The following is a 21003-nucleotide window of genomic DNA, read 5'->3' as shown; positions in this document are numbered from 1 at the left end:
ACCACTTTTTTAGTTCATGCTTAAAGCCACAATACAGTTCTGATGGTTAACCTGTTTTTTCTTACTTCCTGAACTACGTTTCCAACAGCAACACATACAATTCTCTTGAAGAATGACTTGGTTAACATTTAATTTGCATCAACCACATGCAGTGCTCAGCCTTCATAAAAATGGATCATAATTTCCCCTAAAACTCACTTCAGTTTTGTCCCAATGTTAGTTTATCTTGAAATACAGTAAGAGTAGAGAGAAACATGCCAAGTTTCCTATCTGCAAAAAGTCAGTCATTCCAGAGTAATATTTTTCTTTTAACATGCAGTTGTCAAACGAGTTCAAGGAAGCATTAACTCCATAAAAGTCAAGGCCTTTCCTAAACACTGAAAGCAGGAAGATTAAACACGATCAAGCTTACTTTCCTTGCAATTGTGTCCTATAACACTTGGCAGCATCAATTAAAAACATTTAAAATAACATGTAAACATTAGTGCCACAGAGAAGTCCCATAGCATTATCCTCATTTCAGAGGAATATAATAGCATCATGATCTGATTAAATGAGAGACAAGGATGCTGCATCAGACTACTCAGAACAGCAGGAAAAGGAATGTAATAATTGCAGAGATGAACAGATTGTTGCACAGGTAAAATTTAGAATTATCATCAGCAGTTCTAGTATTGCTAGCTTCATTCCCTCTTAAGGGCATCGTATTTGCTGTTAAGAAAAGCCTAAGACCTCACACTCCCAGTAAGACGATCACAAGAGTAAAAAGATTTCCAACATACAGGCAGATTTTCAAGTACCAAACACTCAACGCCACCTTTTTAAGTTTTGTGTGTTTCGCTTTTTTTCATTGGAGGTGCTAGGAACAGCACCTCTGAGCCGTTTCTTTGGCTTTTGCAGTAGCCAAAATGCAACAACTATCAGGTTTATCAGAAGATATCCTCTAGCTGATCAGCTAACAGTCTAAACTTGGATTACCCCCCTACCAGGCCAATTGAATTGCCACAGCTAACAGGGTCAAGCAAAGATAGCCAGAGAGGTTAGGAAACGGCCTAGGGCTTTTCAGGGAAGAGATACGGAGAATTTAAGGGTCAGTTCCGGGTACAGTGAAGGGAAGACAGAAAAAGGGCAGAAAAATGTAAACCAGCATTGATGGAATCTGGCCCTTTCAAGGAACAATGACAAACACAAACAAAACCATTGTGTCATACAAAGATACTCCCCAAATACAGCAAGACAAAGCTTCTTCTGACAGACAGAAATGCAAAATACGCTTCCAATGAAAAACACATTTAGCTCTACTCAGTAGTTTACACTGGCTAATACAGTTAGGTGGACACTGCAGTTGTCACAATAATATTGTGACCTAGTCACTCACGGTGGGACGCCTACCTCAGCTTCATCGAATGTCAGAAGCAAGTCTGACGTTCCAGAAAGGATGCCTCTTGATCCATCAATGAGATAGTCACGAGCTGGTACAGAATAAGGATCTGCTTGCAGCATCTGGGCTGCCCGAACAAGTTTGGTGCAGGCATTCTCCACTCTGTGGGGAAAGTCATCAGACAAAAACGTGCTGATTACTTCTGTCCGTAAGGGAGACTTGAGAAAATGGTGAAAGATTTGTTTTCAACCTCACTACTTGAAATGCTGCAAGCAAACTGATCATTCTCTACCTTTATAGCCTAATAAGCAAAGATATTTATGTTAACAAGAAAATAGAAGCACATGTATGACATGTTTTTTCTGAAGTCAGGAAATTTTCCAATTTAGGGAATGTCTTAAGTAGCCCATATACAGCAGGCAATACAGAATGTTGTTAAGGAGAGGTCCCAAACGCTGACTTGGCAAAACATCTCTTATTCGGCATGATCAGGGTAAGGGAAGGTACAATTATTGTTTTAGGGTTTCCAAATCAAGGTAATTGCTAACCTTTATCATCCTTACATTTGCATTAGTATTCAAGAGGCAATTGCAATTCATAAACACTACGTTATTGCTATACATTAAGAGAAAAGAACATCGTATTAAAAAAAAAATCAAGATTCTCAGGACTCTATTCTTTACCTGATGGAGCTACACTCCAGCTTTTAAGTCTATTAGCACTCATTACAGAAATAGCATTATAAGCAGCCACAAAATTTAGTGATAAGGTATGAATTTCAAATACAGGCTGAAATTCCATATTTAAGAACAAGAAGGAGGATTTACAAGTTTATAACGTGCAATTACAATAATACAGAAGGTACTACAAGAAGGAAGGGAACTCTAAAGTCAAGTTATTTCTATCAAGCCATTTCACATGGCAATTAATTAAAAATAAAAATCAAGAACTGAAGCATTAAAAAGCTTTGGGTTTGGTTTGCTTACTTTATCATTTCACAACAGTTTAGAGAAGAACAAAATTCAAATTTTGCTTCCATGGTGGCTGTGCTAATCATGGCTGTAGTTATCGACTATGCTATGACTTCCCTCCATTCTCTCCCCTTGTTTAAGGGGAAATGTAAATATAGTCCCAAACACAGATTCTACGCACTTACAAATGCCATATGCCTATTCAAGTTGCAGCAAGTTCCAGTAAACATCAAACCTCTTTATTTTAGCAATACTATCTCTCATCATAACTTTTTTCATGCTTGTCAAGCTCATTTTCTACTTATCATTTAGACATATTCTTTTATCACAGACTTTCAGTTAAATCATATTGGAAATTTGCAGTTTTTTCGTCTTCCCTCTTATGCTCTTCTCAGACAAACGGCTGAACATAAGGCTTAATCTTACCACTAACTACAATAAGAAATAAGACATCCACTACAGGAGAAGATACTTTTTTTCAGAAAGTAAGTTTTTCAGCTAACGGCTCCCCAGATAAACAGCTCCCTGGTCATAATCTATTCTTCAGTGAGACATCTGGTCAGCATATTAGGTGGTAACTCATAACTCAGTAAAAAAATACAAGACTTTAAGGCAGAGAGTGGGAATGGTCTGCTCATTAGTATGCAATGAACTTAGCTGTATAATCAAAGTCAACTAACTTCACTGAAGTAGATTTCTCCACTTCAAGTTTATTTTTAACAACTCTGCTAAGAAAGAGATTAAACAAATCACCTATTCACCCAGCCAGAGCCCAGACTCAGAAATACTTCCTTTCCTACAGCTCAATTTCATGGTCAACTGTTTAATAGTAACGACCATCTCAAGGATGGCTTTTCCATTTGTGAACAAATGAATTTACGTAAGTGTGCATTAACCCCAAAAGTCCCCACAGTTTAGCATCACAATAAAGTTTCAAAAGATATAAAGACTTCTTTTCCAGGTTTTAAAACTGAATCTTTAAAATTAAATTTTGTCTTTTACTTGTACAATGAATTTTTTTGTATAAACTTCCCAGTATATTTGAAAGACTTCAGGAACACGCGCTTCTACGTACAAGAAAGGAGGGTACAGGGGAAGGGAGCTGGTGTTTTAAAACTGATCCCCCTCTCAAGCAAACTCATTAGGAAACAAAGGATTAAAGGGAGGAGGGGAGGATTTTAAGTTAAAAGATACATGTCAGTATACTCATTGCAATGAATTGCTTGTTCTCTCACAAAAATCAAACATACTAAAGTTCTCAATAGCAGTTCATTGCTCAGGTGAATTTGCCACTAAAAACTTAATTAAATCACTGCTGAGATAAGACGTCTTTGCCACTTCATGCTTTTACGTTGGATAATCTGCATTCTTTATATATCAAAACCACACCCACAGAAGCACACAACAGAACTGATACAGAAAACTTTGGATAGGAAGGTACTTTATGTATGTATTTTGATATAAGATTTAAAAAAGGCTTAAATTTTAAACAAAGGGAAAAAAATTAACCACAGAGCTACAATAATTAATGCTAATGACAATTTTTTTGTGGAATACTCCACCCTACCACTCCTATTCTTTGTTACATTCAAATCTTGCCAGCACAAATCATATCTGGTTTGCAAAGGGGAGGGGGGGATGCTCGATTATTTATCGGAGGAAAGCTGAAATTCTTCCAGTGCCCCCCTCAAAAATCACAGAATACCAATTCACAACAAAGTCTGCACATGTTGTAATGTAATGCAAGTTACATACTAACCATATATGAGTAAAACTTCTAACTGCCTTTAAAAATCAGGATATTGGCTTATGAACAACATCACAGTCCAAGGGCCAAACAGAAAATAGTTGAAAAACCTGTCAGACATTTAAACAAATTTGTACTGTAACATCAGACACCATATTTATAGAACAAGTTCAATAAGGAATTTATATTTAGACACTCTTCGACATTATCAGATCATAACATAGTTGCAATGTAATTGGATCTGTATATATGAGTGTCTGCATGCTTTCCAAAGCATTAAAGCTTATTCTTAACGTAAAATTTTTCATAAAAACTCAGTTGCTAAAATATCTGCAGTGTGAAAACATCATCTTTCATTTTTGTGTTCTACTTCATTTTAATAGTATTTTGTATTGGATTTTATTATATTCAAAGTGGCAGGTCGATCATTCTGTTGGATTTACTGAAAAGCTGTTTCAAATTTGGTAATTCTAATGCAATATCCATTGAAAAAAAGTTAAAGTGCTATTTTTTTTTTTTTTTTAAAGATTACAGCAGCCAAAATCACACCAAATACATTTGCAGTTTATAGGAATTGGCATTTCTACAAGAGAAAACATACAGTTATCCAGCACATCTAATCAGTAGATGGGTAATTTTACAGTAAGATAGCAAGTGATGCCAGGTTATCAATTAGCTTCCAGTGGCATTCAAATGATATAAACTGAGAAAAAACTCCATACTGAACAACCATTTAATCCTAGAATCCACTAGCGCAACCTGAGAAATGAAGATTTTTTCTTGCTAAGAAATTTTTAATTCATTCCAAAATATTTATCGAAACAAGCAACATTGAAGTAGTGCCTTCTAGGCCTTTTCCAGTATTTCTGATAACATGAGGGGAAAAATGCAGATGTCCAATGAATTCTTATTACTTGCTTATTTCCTAAAAATGTAATTGATATTCTGCTAGTAACCTGAAGTGCATGAAGCAATTTAAAAAAAAAGTAGCACCTCCTTCGAGAGCCAAAGTAATCTGTAAATATCCAAATCTCTATGTTATATCACAACTTAAAAAGATACTATTATAAAAGAACCTATATTTTTATTTTGGAGGAGAATTACAATAAATCTATGTTAACACCAGCCAAATTCTATGTAGAGAAGACACACAGGTCATGATCTTTCCAACCATAACAATTTCCAAAAGTCAGCTTCATTCCTGTTAGTGACTTCTTTATGAAGTATGATGAAAAGCTGCAGTTTATGCTAAACTCCCATTTTATTTTTTAGGATTTAGGATTGATCTCTGCTATTCCCAAACACAGGTGGCTGTTCTAAAATACAAGACTGTGCCTTTAATACCCGAGTAGCACTTTTTTCAATTTCTAATCGCTCAGGTTGTAGTCAGTTTACTCATTACAGTTTAGATTACTTAAAGCTGCAGAAATATAATTTTAAAAGTAAATACTCTACAGTAACATAACTTTGTTAATACAGTTGACCAGCAATGCTGCTCCAGCTTGGCTACAAAAATAGTGTTAAAAATTTGTCTGCACACAAACTCATTTAATAAATAAAACCATAATGCTATTTCTATTATTTCACATGCAAACAACTCAGATGTTACCCTATTCTTTGCACAGAGATTACAGTTTTTTTCTTCATTACAATAGAATTATAAAAAGTAATATGAACACACAGCAGAACCATCTGATTTAAATTCTGTACACTATTCATGCTCCCTGGGGACCAAGACAATTAAGATACAGAACACAGCATGTTTTAACTGTAGGTCAATGCTTCCAAAATGGTTTATGTCAGCAGCAAGTGAAGGGTTGCATGCTAGCCTCCCCATGGCTAAGAAAATTTTGCTGGTTGTAATCACACTCCTACTGGAAAACTTTACAACTAGTACCATCAAATATTCATTATATACCTTCAATGTCAGTCTCAGGCAAATAAAAAAAAACAGTCTTTAAGAAGAACAACATCTCCTCCATTATCCTCCAGGAAATTGGTTCCCTCCAGGTCTTGTGGTCTCCGAGTGGAAAAAACAAGGGCCATGTCTGAACAAGCCCTGGAGAAGCACTTCCTAATTCAATTCTTGAATTAGCAGTTTAGAAATGAACACCCCTCTCCTCAAAAAAGAACTCTCTTCCATTTTGCCTCCTACATCCAAGTCTTGCTCCTTAATGCAGAAGCAGGTAAAGCTCCTTTGGGAGCTCACTCACAGCTGTCACTTGTCCCTACACCAGAGAAGTCAGTGATAGAATGTTCCACCATGTGAACAAAGAACTGTTAGCATGTGCTAGTTCTTCTTCATATAAACTCTCGATTAACTAGAAACAACAAATGCAAAGGGCTATCATTCATAAAGGTCATCCATCATTCATCACTCATATGTTATCCCATGCAGGATATTAGGTAAGTACTGTGTGGAACAGTTTTCATTATTGTGATAGATAGTTCTGCTTCTCATTTTTCATTGTACTACCCTCTAAGCAGTCACAAATTGTTGCAGAAAAGGTTCTTGTACTCAGCCAAAAACGTTACTATTCAGCAGCACCCCACTAAAGAATTCTTTAAGCTTTCATCACATTTCTATAATAATTTGACTACATAAGTCTTCAGAATGTGGTAAATGTTATTAGAGGTTGGTTTTTGTATAGCAATTCAGAAGGCAGTCTCTTTTCCTTAATCCCTTATTCCCCTTAGTGAACAAGAAGCTGGAAATCAACCAAAAACTCTACGCATCCTAGAAAATGAGCACAAACAAAATTACATGTTTATATACAGCTCCCCAAGGAATAAGAAAAAAATTTTAGTTCATTTCAATACACATATACCCCCCTCCAAAAACAGTAACCAAAGTCCCAAAACAGCCCTCCCCCCAAAACAAAAAAAACAACCCTGAAAAACCCAACCAAACGAGATCACACACCAGAAACACAGCTTAAGATATACTGTCCAGATTGTATGAAAGGCCCATTCAGCTTAGTATCCTGTCTCCAAAAGTAGCTGCAAGTGAATGCCTAAGAATGGCTAAGAACAGGACAAGCAGTTATCATACTTCCTCTGAGCGCTCTCCCATCCTCCAACTATTTTCAGCTCATGGGACTTCCTGTGGTTTGTCTATTTGATAACCCTCAATGAATTCCTCTGAGTACTTGCCTGCTATCTTCCAAACTAATACAAAGAATTCTATCAGGACATCACTTATTGTATGAAGCAGCTCTGCCTTTTGTTGTTTTTTTAAACTATTAGCTTAATGTAATGCCACCTTCAAGCTCTTACACTGCAAGAGTGTTGGAAGTTAACCACACTTCCATGCAACTCATGGTTCCTTAGACCTCTGTTGGTCCCCATCTTTCCTCTGGCACCTTTCCCAGGCTGAAGAGTTCCAGCCTACTCAACTTTGCCTTATACAGAAGCCATTCCATACCTTTTACCATTCTCAAAGTCTTTCTATGCCCTTTTCCAGTTCTGCTACATCCTTTCTAAAACTGAGGGACCAGAAGTGCAGGCAGTATTCAAGGTGCAGGAGAATCACATACAGTGACATTACAGTCCTAGTCATTTGCTGATAATCCTAGCTTTTTTGACCACTACCGAGCACGTAATGGATGCTCTCACCGATCTATCAGAGCTCCAAGATCTTCCTCGCTAGTAGTGATGGTCAGTTCAGAGTCAAGCATCCTATCTAAAGCTGAAGTTGCTACTCACCCACATGCCCATCCCTTCAGATCTATAAAAATGATTTCCATCCACACTTGATATCAACTCCCTCAGTTTAATCTTGTCCTCCTGCAATTTCTCTGTCATCCTCACTACCCTGCATCAGACCTCTGCTCACCAAGAAGTTCTTTCACCTCATTGCTCATCCTAGTTTCCAGGGCATTTGTGAATATGGTTAAAATCACAAATCCCAGCACAGATCTCTGTAGAACCCTGCTGATGACCTCCCGCTATTGTCAGAGGCAACCATTTAATGTTTCCTTTCACTTTGAATCTTTTATTTTCCGTGCAAGAACTTTCCTCCTTTCCTTGTGCCTACTTTTTCTTAAAAGTCTGCAGATTTTGCCAAAAACTTTTAGAAATCCACATAGACTGTATCACTTGGATTAGCCTTATCCATCTTTGTGATATTTCTAAGAACATAAGATGTTGGAAAGCCAGGATTTCTCTCTACAAAAACATTGTCAATTCACCCAAAGCAATTTTTATTTACTTGGGTGCCTGTTAATTCCCTTCTCTATTAGAGAATTCCTAGTCATTTGCCTCAAAGATATATCAGACCTCTTGACCTCCTGTTCCCTAGACTCCCCTAAAAAGCATTACCTCCACTTCTGACATACCAGGTAGTCTCAAGTGAGAGGTTACACATCACTAAAAATTCAGCTATTTCATTCATGAACCTTCACTGCTCTTTTGCTAACATCACCTCGTCCTAGTCACTTTTTGTTGTTTTGACAATCTACAATGCAATCAAATAAATTCATATTCACTGCTTCACAGAAATTTCTCTTTGTATGTCACCTCTGTTCTCCATTCTATTATCTTCCTAGTTGCCTCAGGGCTTTCTGGTTTAGAATATCTGCCTCTTCTGTCTTCAGGAATATAGTAAGATATTCATTCATTTTGTACCCATCAGCAGAGAATGCTAATAGAGAAGCCACTACTTTCAGTGGCTTGTAAGATAAAATAATTTCAGGTAAAGTTTTTGATTTGACAATAAGCTTGGCAGTTTCACAATAGGAAAAAAAAATGAGGCATCATTTTAAGACTTAGGGCAGCAGGAGAAAAGTTATTTGTCTTCAATACTGAGCCATGAACTTAAATAAAAATGTCAGTTACTGCTCTTCAAATGTCTTAGATTTCCAAGCAGTGATATCATGTATCAGTTGACTATACTGCCACATGCACACTTCATCAACCAAATTAATAGAAAAGATTTTGTGAAAACACCACACATTAGCTTTGGCATTGCTAGGCATAATACCAGAACATAGATAAGGGCCGTGGTTATTACGAAACATCTTTATTTTTGGAGAAGACAAAGACAACACGTATAGACAGATAGCTACCCACACAAATAAAACGTAACAGGAAAGTCACTATTGGCTGAAAGGTCATTCCTGAAGAAGGTGAGCCTCAAGTCCACAAAGAACTACATATTTTCTAATCTGTACAACAGAAATGAGTAACAATGACCTGTCTTTGGGGCACATCTCCTGTACCTACAATAGAAGATTTGACAATATAAATGAGTTTACTTGATAAACGCGGGTGGCATATCCCTTTTCAAGATCTGGTCTTCTGTTGTCTGCACAGTCTCTTTTCCAACCTGTAGGAGAAAGAAGTCATGCTTAAGATTCAGAATTTCAGTGTAAAGCCTAGATGAAATAAAATAGCAACAAAAATGCATTTGCACCAATGACAGTTCCTTTCAACAAACTATGTTTGTTGTTGCCATATGTAGTTTTAAATCTTTTACATATTTGGGTTAGTCAAATGTTAATGCCTTACAAATCACGTTTTGTCTCCTACCAGCATTGCAACTAAATTATTTGGGGGAGGGAGGAGCTCTTTCTTCTTTCTGCTTTCTTCTTTCTGTTTCAGAAAAAAACAGTGCAACTAAACACAGCAAGCAAACAAGAAAAAAATCACAATGAACTCTAAGCTTCTCTCCCAACTCCCCCCAAAAGTCAAAAATCAAATTCAAAGTTAAAAAAATTATCTCCATTTGCCTTTCAATCTATCTAGTCTATTAGAAAAATGTAGGTCATTATTGACAATACTCCCACATCCACGTTCACACCCTCCTTAGGAAAAAATAATTATATAAAAGTTAATAAAGAAAGAGAATAAGATCTGGATTTTTCTATACACCAGCCCTTGTGTTACACAATACAAGTCTTTATAATCACTAGCTGACTCTCTCGACTGTGAGATCACCAACTTGACAAAATATTTCCAGCTCCTTTGTCCACTGTATTTTCCAGCTGAATAAGCCATTCAAAAAGGCATTACAAAGCAGAAGGTCTTTAACCCAGACACTAGCCTGTTTTAAGAGCTGCCAGGCCTGCTCAAGCTAGACAAGATAGCACTGAAAAACTCTGATCAGCTGCTCTTTAAAGATTTGCTGTCCTTTGACAGAAGTTGCAGTGTGCCAATATGCACAGTACTCAAAAGTTCTAATGCCGTACAGGACTCCAGAAACACCATTTCCTTTCAAACTCATTCCACTTGCCAAAAATCGATGTTGCTACTTTGGTCCTTTCCAGGGGGGCTTTAGAGAATTACACTGGCCCTAATAGTTCATTTGGGTCATGCACACAACAGGCTCGTCTACGTTTAACTTAAAAAAGCAAACAAAAAAAAAGACACCAAACTTACCAGTGCTACACTTGCAAGTATTCATGCATGTATTTACTAGCAACAGAGGAAAGAGCAAAGATGTTAAAGGTCTTCAGTTTTACCATGATTTTCTACCTCTTCTAGTTATTGTAACTCACAGTACCAGCACCACCGCCAGCTAGTGCACAGCACTACAGTATTGCCATGACTCCTTTACCTCCAAGGTCTTGAGCAGGGGAGGGGGGGCACATGGGGGAGCAGGGAAATGCCTCAGCAGCACAGTTACAAGTGTATCATGCTCCTTTTTCTTCTTGGGGCAGGGTTATGTGACCTTCCACTGACAGCTTGCCTGCTTTGTTCTAACTATTTCCACTCCAGGTCATGAAACTATTCCTCCCTCCCCGCCTTGCATGTGTGTGCACATGCATGTAAAAAACATAACAGAACAGGAGTAATTCTCATTAAGCCTACGTAATGTGGATTACAGGGAACACATTCAGATGAAGATAGAAGGCTATCACCAGGTGAAAACCAAGAGTAATATTTTATTTCAAAAAGCCACTGGGTAAAATTCCATTTCCTTCAAGATTTCTTTCTTTCTCAGCTGTACCAATCTGCATATAGATCAATTTGTTAAAAAAAAAAAAAAAAAGAGCACACCCTGAGGATATGCAGCTTTTAAAGAATGCATAAAAAATTAAATTTACAACAAAAGAACTTTAATTCAAAGCTCCCCCTAACAATCAGTATTCAGCTTGCTTTTTTTAAATATTGAATAGTCAACCAGGAACAACTCTGAAACAACTTTTTCACGTGCTACAATAAACTTCATGGAAACTACTGCCAATTCTACTAACAAAAGTGTTTCTTCTGTCTGGAAAGCAAAGTCTCTTCTTAAACTTTTCTAAAAATAAAGTATACCTAGGTTCAACTCATAAGATGCAACATTTAGCCCACAAACCTGATACAGCTGTCTTCACCCACACTGCAACTAGATAGCATAAATTTAGGTGAAATTTTTTCAGTAGACCACAAGTCTTCTGGAAAGACTTCTCAAAGTAAACCTTTTTAAACCTTTCAGTGGCAGCTGAGTTAATTTCTATACGTTAACTTTGTAAACAAACCAACCTGAATCTTTGAGGTTAAATGAGGTACCTCATTTATATAAGCAATCACCATATTTTAATGTGTAGCTGGTATCAAAGAACAGGCAGGATATACAAAATGAAACAGACCTTGACACGGATAGCTCAAACTCTGTCACTCACAAGACCTCTTTGGAGCAAACATCCAACAGCTCCCAGTCATAAGAACTTCTCTGCTATGCCTAGCTAGGCTCTTTAGTCTTCAAATGGAAGTAACAGGTAGGATACGAGACAACTTCCATTTTTGTTTTTTGTAGGGAGTTTCAGCCTCAGTAAGTCCATGAAACATAGATCTAATTTTTGCCCTAAACTCTAAATTTTAGACAGCCCATTTCTCTCCCAAGCTCACCACAAATTAGAAACACTCATTCCTCAAATATCCTCAGCACCATAGAGCACACAGAAAAGATAATAGCTTTCAGGCAGTTCCCATCAGGCCTATTAAAAAGGTCCCCTACCCTTCTAGAAAAAGGACTTCTACCATATTTTGGACTGCAACACTCCACATACCACTCACTGAATCTCTGCAGTTTAAACAAATCCCTGTGTTTCATAAGGGGAGCATTTCATATTTGCATAGCTATTAACCTTTAGAAGTTGCGGTCTTTGCACTTGTAACCAAGGTATGGAGATGGCATGTAAAGAGCCAACCTACTCCATATACCGTTTAACGGACCAAGTCTCAAAACAAAGTCACGCTGATGACTTTTTAAACATACACAACCCCCAGAAGAGGTAGCGTAGGTTTTCCCTTTTAACTTTGTGGTGAGGGGAATTGTTATTTGTTTTAGTAAGATCTGGTTTCTTCATACTGAATTTTATGTCAACTAAGTTATTCTCAGACACACTGCAGAGCAACACAACGTAAACATTCACTCAGTTACACTTTTTCTGTGCTCAAATACTATGGGAATCAAGGAAGTTTTTTGTTGGTTTATTTTAAAGATCTCTTTACCTATTTCAGACAGAAGGCTTGTACAGTTTGATGTTAACACAAAGCAATTATCTAAGGAACCTAAATTTTATTTCTATCCAAGAGGATAAATGTAGGGGGGGAAAAAACACAATATTCCCACTGGAGTTTCAGATATCCTTACCCTCTAAGCTTCCCTAGCTAAGTGGGAAGCAACAGCTTCCAAAGAATCTAAGCTTCTATAGCTTGGAATTATTTTCAATAATATTGAAGTAGTCACTACTCATACTTCCAGAGAAACTTTCCATTGCTTAACAGAGTAAAGAGACATTAACTTCGTGAACACTGTACCTGCCTAGAGCAGTGAAAGAGGAACGGACATTATCACAGAAAGCTTACCAAGGTAGTTTCACTGTTGGGACTTCTACTCATCAGTACTCATTTCGATACTCTTTAGGTAAAGTGGCAGCTTATATTAGAAACAAAACAGTTGAATTCAAATAAAGGGAGAACAAGCACTACTCAGCGATGACGAACAAAGAATCAATATGTCTAGAAATGGGAACGAAAGGGGATGCCCACAAGTCAAAGGGCAAATGTGAACAGTGAAGAGGCTTCTAGGAATGCTACTAGAAGGACCAGGGGAGACTGAAATTTCCTGCTGCTTCTGTCCTTTAACCTTTTTCAGAGGTCTCTCATGCCACTGACTAGAAGATGAGTATGTTTTAAGCTTCCTTCTGGGGAATATTTTCCATCATGTAAAAACCAAGAGAAAACCACTCCGCTTAGGCTGAGTTTTTTCTCCTTATAACCAATTTTGCAGCTTTTTTGCCATATCTGTTTCTGCTGTAGTAGAGATGGGACAAAGGTACCCCACAAGGCCCTTTTTCCATCTTCTTAGCTTGCCAGATAAAGCTAAGAACAGCTGATCAGTGAGGATGGGAAGAATTCCAGCTTCTATAATTCTTTTAGACTTTGTTTAAATAAACACACCACAAACATCAAGTAATTCTAGTTCTCCTACTTGTACGAAACAGTTTGGAAGCACAAACTGAATGCATCATACAGGATTAAAAAACAAAACACACAAATATCAAGATGAGAGCCCAAAGTTTATTAGCATTTGTTATATCGAAGTTTTTCTTCTGAATTCGTATATTGAAGACCTGTAGGAAATGAAATCCTCCTTGCAGCTTATATGATTTCCCCTTCCTTTTTTTTTTTTTTTTTAAAAAGAAACTATTTTCTACAGCATTCCAAAAGCCAGTTGAAAACATCTATCCTTTAAGAAGGAGCCTAAGAATACCCCTGTGAATACAGAAGAATACAGTCCTATCGTAACACTAGTGCAGCCCCAGATTTCTCCTAAGAAAAAAGGACATAAGTTCGGCTAGACAAATTCAAAGCACTGCTCAAAGAAAGTGATCTAGTCCATATGTTGGATTTCACTATGAGTCACTGCACATTAAAATCTAGTTGCTGGCTTATGCATTTTCCATGTTTTGCACGCCTCCTGGAAGCATGACATTACAATGCAAGTGTTAAATTTCACATCAGAAATTTGTTTTAAATCAGTGCAGCTCCATGAAGTTCTCTGCAGCTTCTTCCTCAATTCCTTTAGATATTTGTCCTGAAAAAAAAAAAACACTGAAGTATTTGGTATAATGGAAAACCACTAAGACACACTACAAAATAAAAGTCAGAGTCGCTTTTTTTTGCATTCTAAGAAAAAGCGGCCTAGATTTCAAGACTAGGAACAATCTATCAAGAAACACTAGAAGCAAGCAGATGTTACGCTAAATGTATGCCTACTCCTTGCTGGCATGTCTTACATTCAAGTTGAGATTTAAAAAAATACAACATTAGGCAAAGAATTAAAACTTCATGAAAACATTCTGAATTCAGGTTACAGATTCTGCTCTTGCACATGACAGTAGAAGAAAAACGACAGCTGAAGTTAATACAGCTCACAATTGTGGTCTTATACCCTTCACAGAGCTCTTCCTTCTCCCTGCAAGGCGTGTCCACTGAAAGCCAAAGCAGGTCCTTTAACTCAAACCGAATTCAGAACTTGTTTATCTCAGTGGGCTCAAATACGGCAAGGGTTCAATGACTACTTCACAATCGCTCAGTCTTCCCTTAGCAAAACCAGTCATTTCAGCCAAGTTAACAGTGCAAGATGTTGGGAAGAAAGAAGAAGCTGAAGCAGGGGAAAAGCAGCCAAATGGCACAGCTCTGATTTCCTTTACTGTTGTCAGCCCTACTATTTTGGCTGCAGGACATGTTCTGTTCTTATTTACAGTATCAAGCATATCAACTGTAGAGACTTTAGTAATATTTCTAACTTTCTCACTCAGATTGTCTTGAAATACAGCTCTTAGAGTGACTGTTGTTTTACCATGCCCTGGCCTCTAGACACCATCATCCACGTGATAAACTTTAGGAAAAAAGAATTGCACGCATCCTGGCATAGCAGAACAAACTTTTTCCAAATGCATATCAAATAGGTTTGGGTTACATCATGAAACGTCTTGGTCCCATCCAAATTTCACAAGTCACTCAGAAATTATAATCAGATGACATTATCAGCCTCCAGTAAAGGTAAAACATCCTGCAGTGAATGAATAAAACAGACAAACAATCCTGAAATGCTTTTAGAAAAATATAGGGGTCTACATTTACCTGCAACTCCTCACAGTCTAATCTTTCTCATCTAGTACAACAAAAAAAAAAATCAATGTTGCAAGCAGGTAGAAGAAAGCATAACTTTTGCAAAACAGGTTTTTTCCTTCAAAAGCTCTCTTGCAAGCATTTAACAGCAAATTTCAAGTTTGTTCATCATTCCACCCTTCCCCCCCCCCCCGACTTAAGTCTAAGAACAGGATTGATGTGTCACTTGCAATTAAATAGTTTAACACTGTTTTAAGAAGCTTTGTTTAAATTTTCCTGCTTATTATCTGCAGCAGATTAGGATGATGCAATTAACAGCTAGAAAAATAAGCCTACAGAAATAAGCAGCTGAATTCTCTTCTTGCATTTAGTTTATGCAAACCACAAACAATGCACATGTATTGCCACTGACATTAGTCAACAAGACTACTCTTTTTTTTTTTTTTTTTTTTTTAAGTTAGGCATGAATCTAAGGAGACTGCTGAATCAGAGCCTAGCCACTTTGCCTTTCAGTTAATATGGAAGCTGCATATTGGCTCCTGATTTTCTCATGATGACCCCAGAGAGTGCATTCCAGGCATAGCAGGGCACCTTTCCAAACTCCTCTGTAATAATATAAGTCAGTAAGTCGAGTAAATTAGAACACTCCAGCCATCTGGTCCCTAATAGCAGCAAACTGACCTACCTGTCTACAATGGAGATTAAGACGAGTTTCAAATGCCTTGGGGCCAAGGAACTCCTGCAGTCCAAGTAAAACATGCAACTATGGAACAAGAGCCACATGGAAATCAGAAATGACATCATTTGGGTATCAAAAGTTATTTTTATTCATGCTGCTAATGCTGATTGACCCTGGACGGAATAAAGTTGATGCTTGGTTGCTTTAGCAGATTACAAGATGCACACTCAATACAGGAAGTAAAAGCAAATATTGAGTATGCCGTAGTGAGACTTTTTACAGAACTATTTTAATTTAGAAAATAGTTCCTTCATAAAGAGAAGTGTTTCTCTTCTGAAATAGTACTTTTGAGTAAAACTACTTTAAGACATACTCTATTCTCCACTTCAATAAAATCACATAGATCTTTGAGCATATGCAAAACCCACCTGGGAATAAAAAGAAAATGCAGCAATTGTCCTTTACAAGTGAAAGGCACAACTGCAGTTAGCCACTTCTACCTTACAAGTAACTGCCACAGGAAAGGCTGTTGTGCCAAAAAAAAAAATCATGTGGACTTCAAGAGCTCTTCCAGCTCATTCCCATGTATCCAAAACTGTGGATTATCACTAAGTTTTATAATATACTCTGCTAATGATATATAAATGAATCAGTACTGTCCTAAAAAGATAGCACAGATGATACCATAGAGCTAAATTCTCTCCTTAATGGAATGCCTTTCTAAGGGGCAAGCAACAGAACATCACACGCCACAATGCTGCTGGTAGGTTGGCATCTTCACTGACAATCGGCTAATATTGACTAAAATCCTCTCCAACATGCACACAAGGTTTTGTTTTTTTTTTCCTCACTAATGGGGATACTTGGGGATGATTGAGGGGACAGGATGTGTCAAGTCAGATAAGAACATACTCCAGATATTTCTATGATTGTTATGTTACCAGCAGAGCTAAAAACTCTTAAAAAGCCTCATTATAGGAAGTTCACAGGTCAGCTGAAGAAGAGAGTTTTCTTTCCAGAAACGGCAAACTGACCCATGAGAACTCATGCTTCTAATTGATGCCAAACATAGCACTGGATAGATATTCTTTAAATCAACCAAAGCAATAGTTTTATGTAGGCTCTAACAGACCTTCTCCCCAGACCACCTTTTCAGCAGAATGACAAACTGAATTGCAAGTGGCTTCTGTAACAGTAATTTTAAACTAGTATTTTTACTCATCCATGTGTTGGCACAGATAATACTCAAGGAACTGAAAAAAGAAAGAATAAATGAACTTGCATTCTCTGTTATTTTGAATAATAAATTTCAGAGTCATAACACTGCAGCGTCCTCCTCTCATGTTTCAAAGATGTCTAACTAAATTGGGCACAAAGCAAACGGAGACTGAAGTTCAAGAGCTCAATTTCAAGGAATAAGGCCTGAACTTCAAAAAAGTACGATAACAAGAGACCTTGAAAAGGTGGAACATGTTGAGTAAGTAAAAAATCAGTGTTGTCAAATAAAAACGTAAGCTTAAACTGTACATAAAGTGGCAAAACTCACCACCCTTAAGAGTAGTTCCTTGTAGAAGTGAGTTACAAGGAAACAGCTAGCACTTCAGGAAGGTACAACACTAAAGGAAAAAATACTAGTAACTTCTTTTAGAGAGCAGGAACATTGTATCAAATATAAAGTTAAAGTATATGCATGACACTGCTTTTGCTGCACAGAGAAAGCTGACACTTAAGACAAAACTGCATGGGTGACAAGAATATCTTCTTTCTATTCCCAGGTACTTGCACTCTAAACCTATTCTCTTCAAAGCTGTCACCTATTCTCTTCAAAAGCTGTCATCCATCACAGTTGCCTCTGTAGATAAAGCTTGGCCACTATAAAACCCATGGATTCACTCTGGTATTTAGTTAACTACAAAATCTGTTTGTTACTTTCTATAGCCCATTTCCGCTTTTAGAAACCCACAACTAACTTCACAAGCATTGTTAACCACATGAAGAATTCTAATGTATCACAGCTGAAAACATAAGTCAGCTGCCACTGATTGAATTTTAACATCTATTCATGATATGTAGACTTGGACCTACTTCCAAATACCAGACTGTTTAACACAGATTTGCCTTTTCTGTAAAAAGAAAGGTCAGTACTGCTTCCTAGTCCCCCCCACCCTCCCCCCCAAAGGAATGTCAGTGGTTCCAGAGTAACAATTTTTCCCTCTGCAAGTTCAAGATATCAGCAGTTCCCTGCAGGAGGATAACATTTATAAGCATGGGGCTTGAGGAAGGAAAAGCAGTTACTTTGAATACACTTTTGATAGCAGGGGAGGAGGAATATGAATCATCATAGACTTTAGACCATGTTAAATCTGAATAAAGGCTCACTTCTAGCACCAGATAGGGACGAGGCTTTTATCAGTAGGAAAATAACCAAACATGGAACAATACTTACTACCCTATCATTTACATGACACTACATGTTAAGATTCTAAATGTAACCACTTCCTGGAAATGACCATTCACTTCAAGCAATTCCAAACATTTTACAATAATTATTCCCCCACAACATGTTCCAAATTAGTGGACTTGGTCTTCTGTGCCTGTCATAAATGCCAACCTATTTAACTGTATCCTTGTCAAGGAAGTATCTACTTCCACTTCCATAATCTTGATGGGTTACATAAACTACCTTTAACACAAAACAATGTACTGAGACAGAATAGATACATAAGTGATGCTACTTTATCTGCTTATTTGAAAAGTCAACCTGCCAATGCAGGAAACTGCAGCATTCTTCTGACCATCCTTGTGTTTAATCCTAGTGTTTCTCTAAGACACTGTCTAAAATTAGCTTTATCAATAAGTCAACATTTCTCACTGTTCCTTTATTATGTTAATTAAAAATACTTTAATGAGTTTATTAATATATTGTTGAAGCAACAGGAACCTGCATCTCACTTGTTTGGCATGAGCCCTAGTACAGTAAAACTCTTCTGAGATGACTAACATCTGGCATTTTACAGCAATTATTCACCTTCTGTAACATTAAATACTGGAAAATGTGGTCTCATCTTTTATCATAAGAGTCTAATTTTCCTTGAGAAGCAAGTAATTCAAGTACACAATAAACTCATGGAGTAAATCATTGCTCATGTTAAATGTGATGCTTTAAGTAGCTACTACAGTACCTATTCATATTAAACAGAATGAAGGACTACAAATGAACCATTTTCCAAGAACAATGCTCATTTACAGCACCATTAACACGTTAAGTGTCAAAAGCTTCATATTTTATGATTATTTTCCAACTTGATTTTGCTTTCAGTGCTCACGACAGCTTGTGCGCTCTGCAAGGAATTCAGCCCGTAGACTACACCACACTTAGGCACAGAGTCATCAAAGAACTTGCAAACAATAACAAACCAGCTATTCAGTTGGCAGAAATACCTGACACAGGACAGGATGTTAAAAAAAAATAAAGAAACATCTGATCTGGCATTAGTTCTGAATTAAAAAGAGACTTACTCTGCTACTAAAATTAACTGTTAATAGAGCTTAAGCTCACGATATCATAAAGTAACAAATTACTTCTTACATAAACAAAAAGCTTGAAAAAGCACTTATTTTCAGTAGCACCTGCCACTTATTTCTTGACTTACCTTGAAAGAGAAAACTATTTTTGAAGAGATGAAGTGCCATTCATGGTAAAGGCTGCTAAACATTATGGCACAGCAGAAGTTAGCAGTGTAGTAAAAATTTTCCATTGTGGAAGTACATAACCCTATATATATATGTATATATAAAAGAGTTTTGTAATTTGGCCAATTCCTTCCCCTTAAGAGCTATTAGTAGCTCCTTCAAGAATTTTAATTAGGTCTGTAGAAGGAATTAAAGGATAAAGTTCTCACTCAGAACAATTATAGTCTTCCATGCCATCTTGACTAAAACCTACTCTTAGCCACTTTAAAAAGTTTGCATTCAGATGTTAACATCTGTTTCTGTTCAAAATAGTGCTAGGCCTGCCTACTTCTAGAATAGTGCTTTGCATTAACATTAGTGCACGTTATAGTACACATCTCTGCATTTACGCAAAAAGTATTATTCTTAAAGTTCCTACTGGAAAGCTATTGTTATTTGTACCAACAGATTTCTTTGGCCCTATTACTATAGACAGCAACATCTGAACATGCTTGGCAGGATGGAAGGACTTGCTCAATGCAGCTTTGAAACACCAGGCTAATACCACTACCCATTTGATACAGAGGGGAAGATTAGGCAGAGTCAGGAAGCAACTACTTAAGGTCACAATTGAGTACATGAAATAGGCAATTTTAGCCTAGGTATTTGTAGTTTCAATGACTAACAAAGCCGGCCAAAGCCTGGCTTCATGGAAGGAATAATCTTATGGGAAAGGAATCATCTTAGTTGCTTGTTCCCCACCAATGCAAACTCTCTCAAATTCTTTAGTAGTTCAAAGTTGTACAGAATTAAAGCCTCTATAAACATGTTTTAGAAGTGAATCTATAAATTTGACATTAAACCATTTAAAAATATAATCAAAGTTCAATTTCTTTAATCAAAGAGAAAAAAACTTATCACTAATTTGTAGTGCGGTAGTGTTTTAGAGCCCATTGTGCTAGAAACTGCACAAAAATACACTATTATCCAGTCAACTGACAACAGTGGACCACTGCTCACTCCACTTTAGAAGATCAGAGTTGAAAAAATAAAATCAGCTCCTCATTAGAGGCAGGATACCAAAGCACTGTCAATCCTTGTTAGTATAATTTCTATCACTTTGAGAAGTTGCAGGTAATGTTTAGCTGTTCAATCCTTTCAGATTTTTAATAGCAAATCCTAAAAAAGATCCTTTAAACCTCAGCAAAGATACATTTAAAGCTGTATTTCCTTTTATCCACTACAAAAATGGAAGTGAAATGAGAAGCTGGAAGCACTAAAGAAGCACTAGAACAGAATTGGCACTGTGGCTGTCAATCTAAAAAAAATCTCCTACAACATGCAGCAACACCTATTCCCAACACTATCTCACTTGGTTAAGAAAGTTACTCTAGATTTAAAAGCAATGAAATAGAAGAGAACTACTCTTCTGTATACCCATTATACAATATGGAACACAACAAATACAAGTTTTCGGGTCAGCTAA

At 37.0% G+C, this 21003-nt stretch overlaps 1 protein-coding gene across 2 annotated transcripts in view; it reads right to left on the bottom strand.

Moving 5' to 3' along the window:
• VCL (vinculin) overlaps positions 1 to 21003 on the bottom strand; it is a 69486-nt gene that overhangs the window by 35560 nt on the left and 12923 nt on the right. For both annotated transcript variants that reach the window (XM_068950463.1, XM_068950464.1), the window contains exons 2-3: positions 9355 to 9425; positions 1393 to 1543 (exon numbers count right to left, since the gene is read on the bottom strand). In XM_068950463.1, the coding sequence (XP_068806564.1) occupies positions 1393 to 1543; positions 9355 to 9425 (222 nt within the window). The remainder of the gene's footprint in view (positions 1 to 1392; positions 1544 to 9354; positions 9426 to 21003) is intronic.

This window comes from Struthio camelus, chromosome 7 (genome assembly GCF_040807025.1).
Source record: "Struthio camelus isolate bStrCam1 chromosome 7, bStrCam1.hap1, whole genome shotgun sequence".
NCBI classification, from domain to species: Eukaryota; Metazoa; Chordata; class Aves; order Struthioniformes; family Struthionidae; genus Struthio; species Struthio camelus.
Note: the sequence above shows the minus strand (reverse complement) of the source record. Positions and strands in the feature narration are given on the sequence as shown.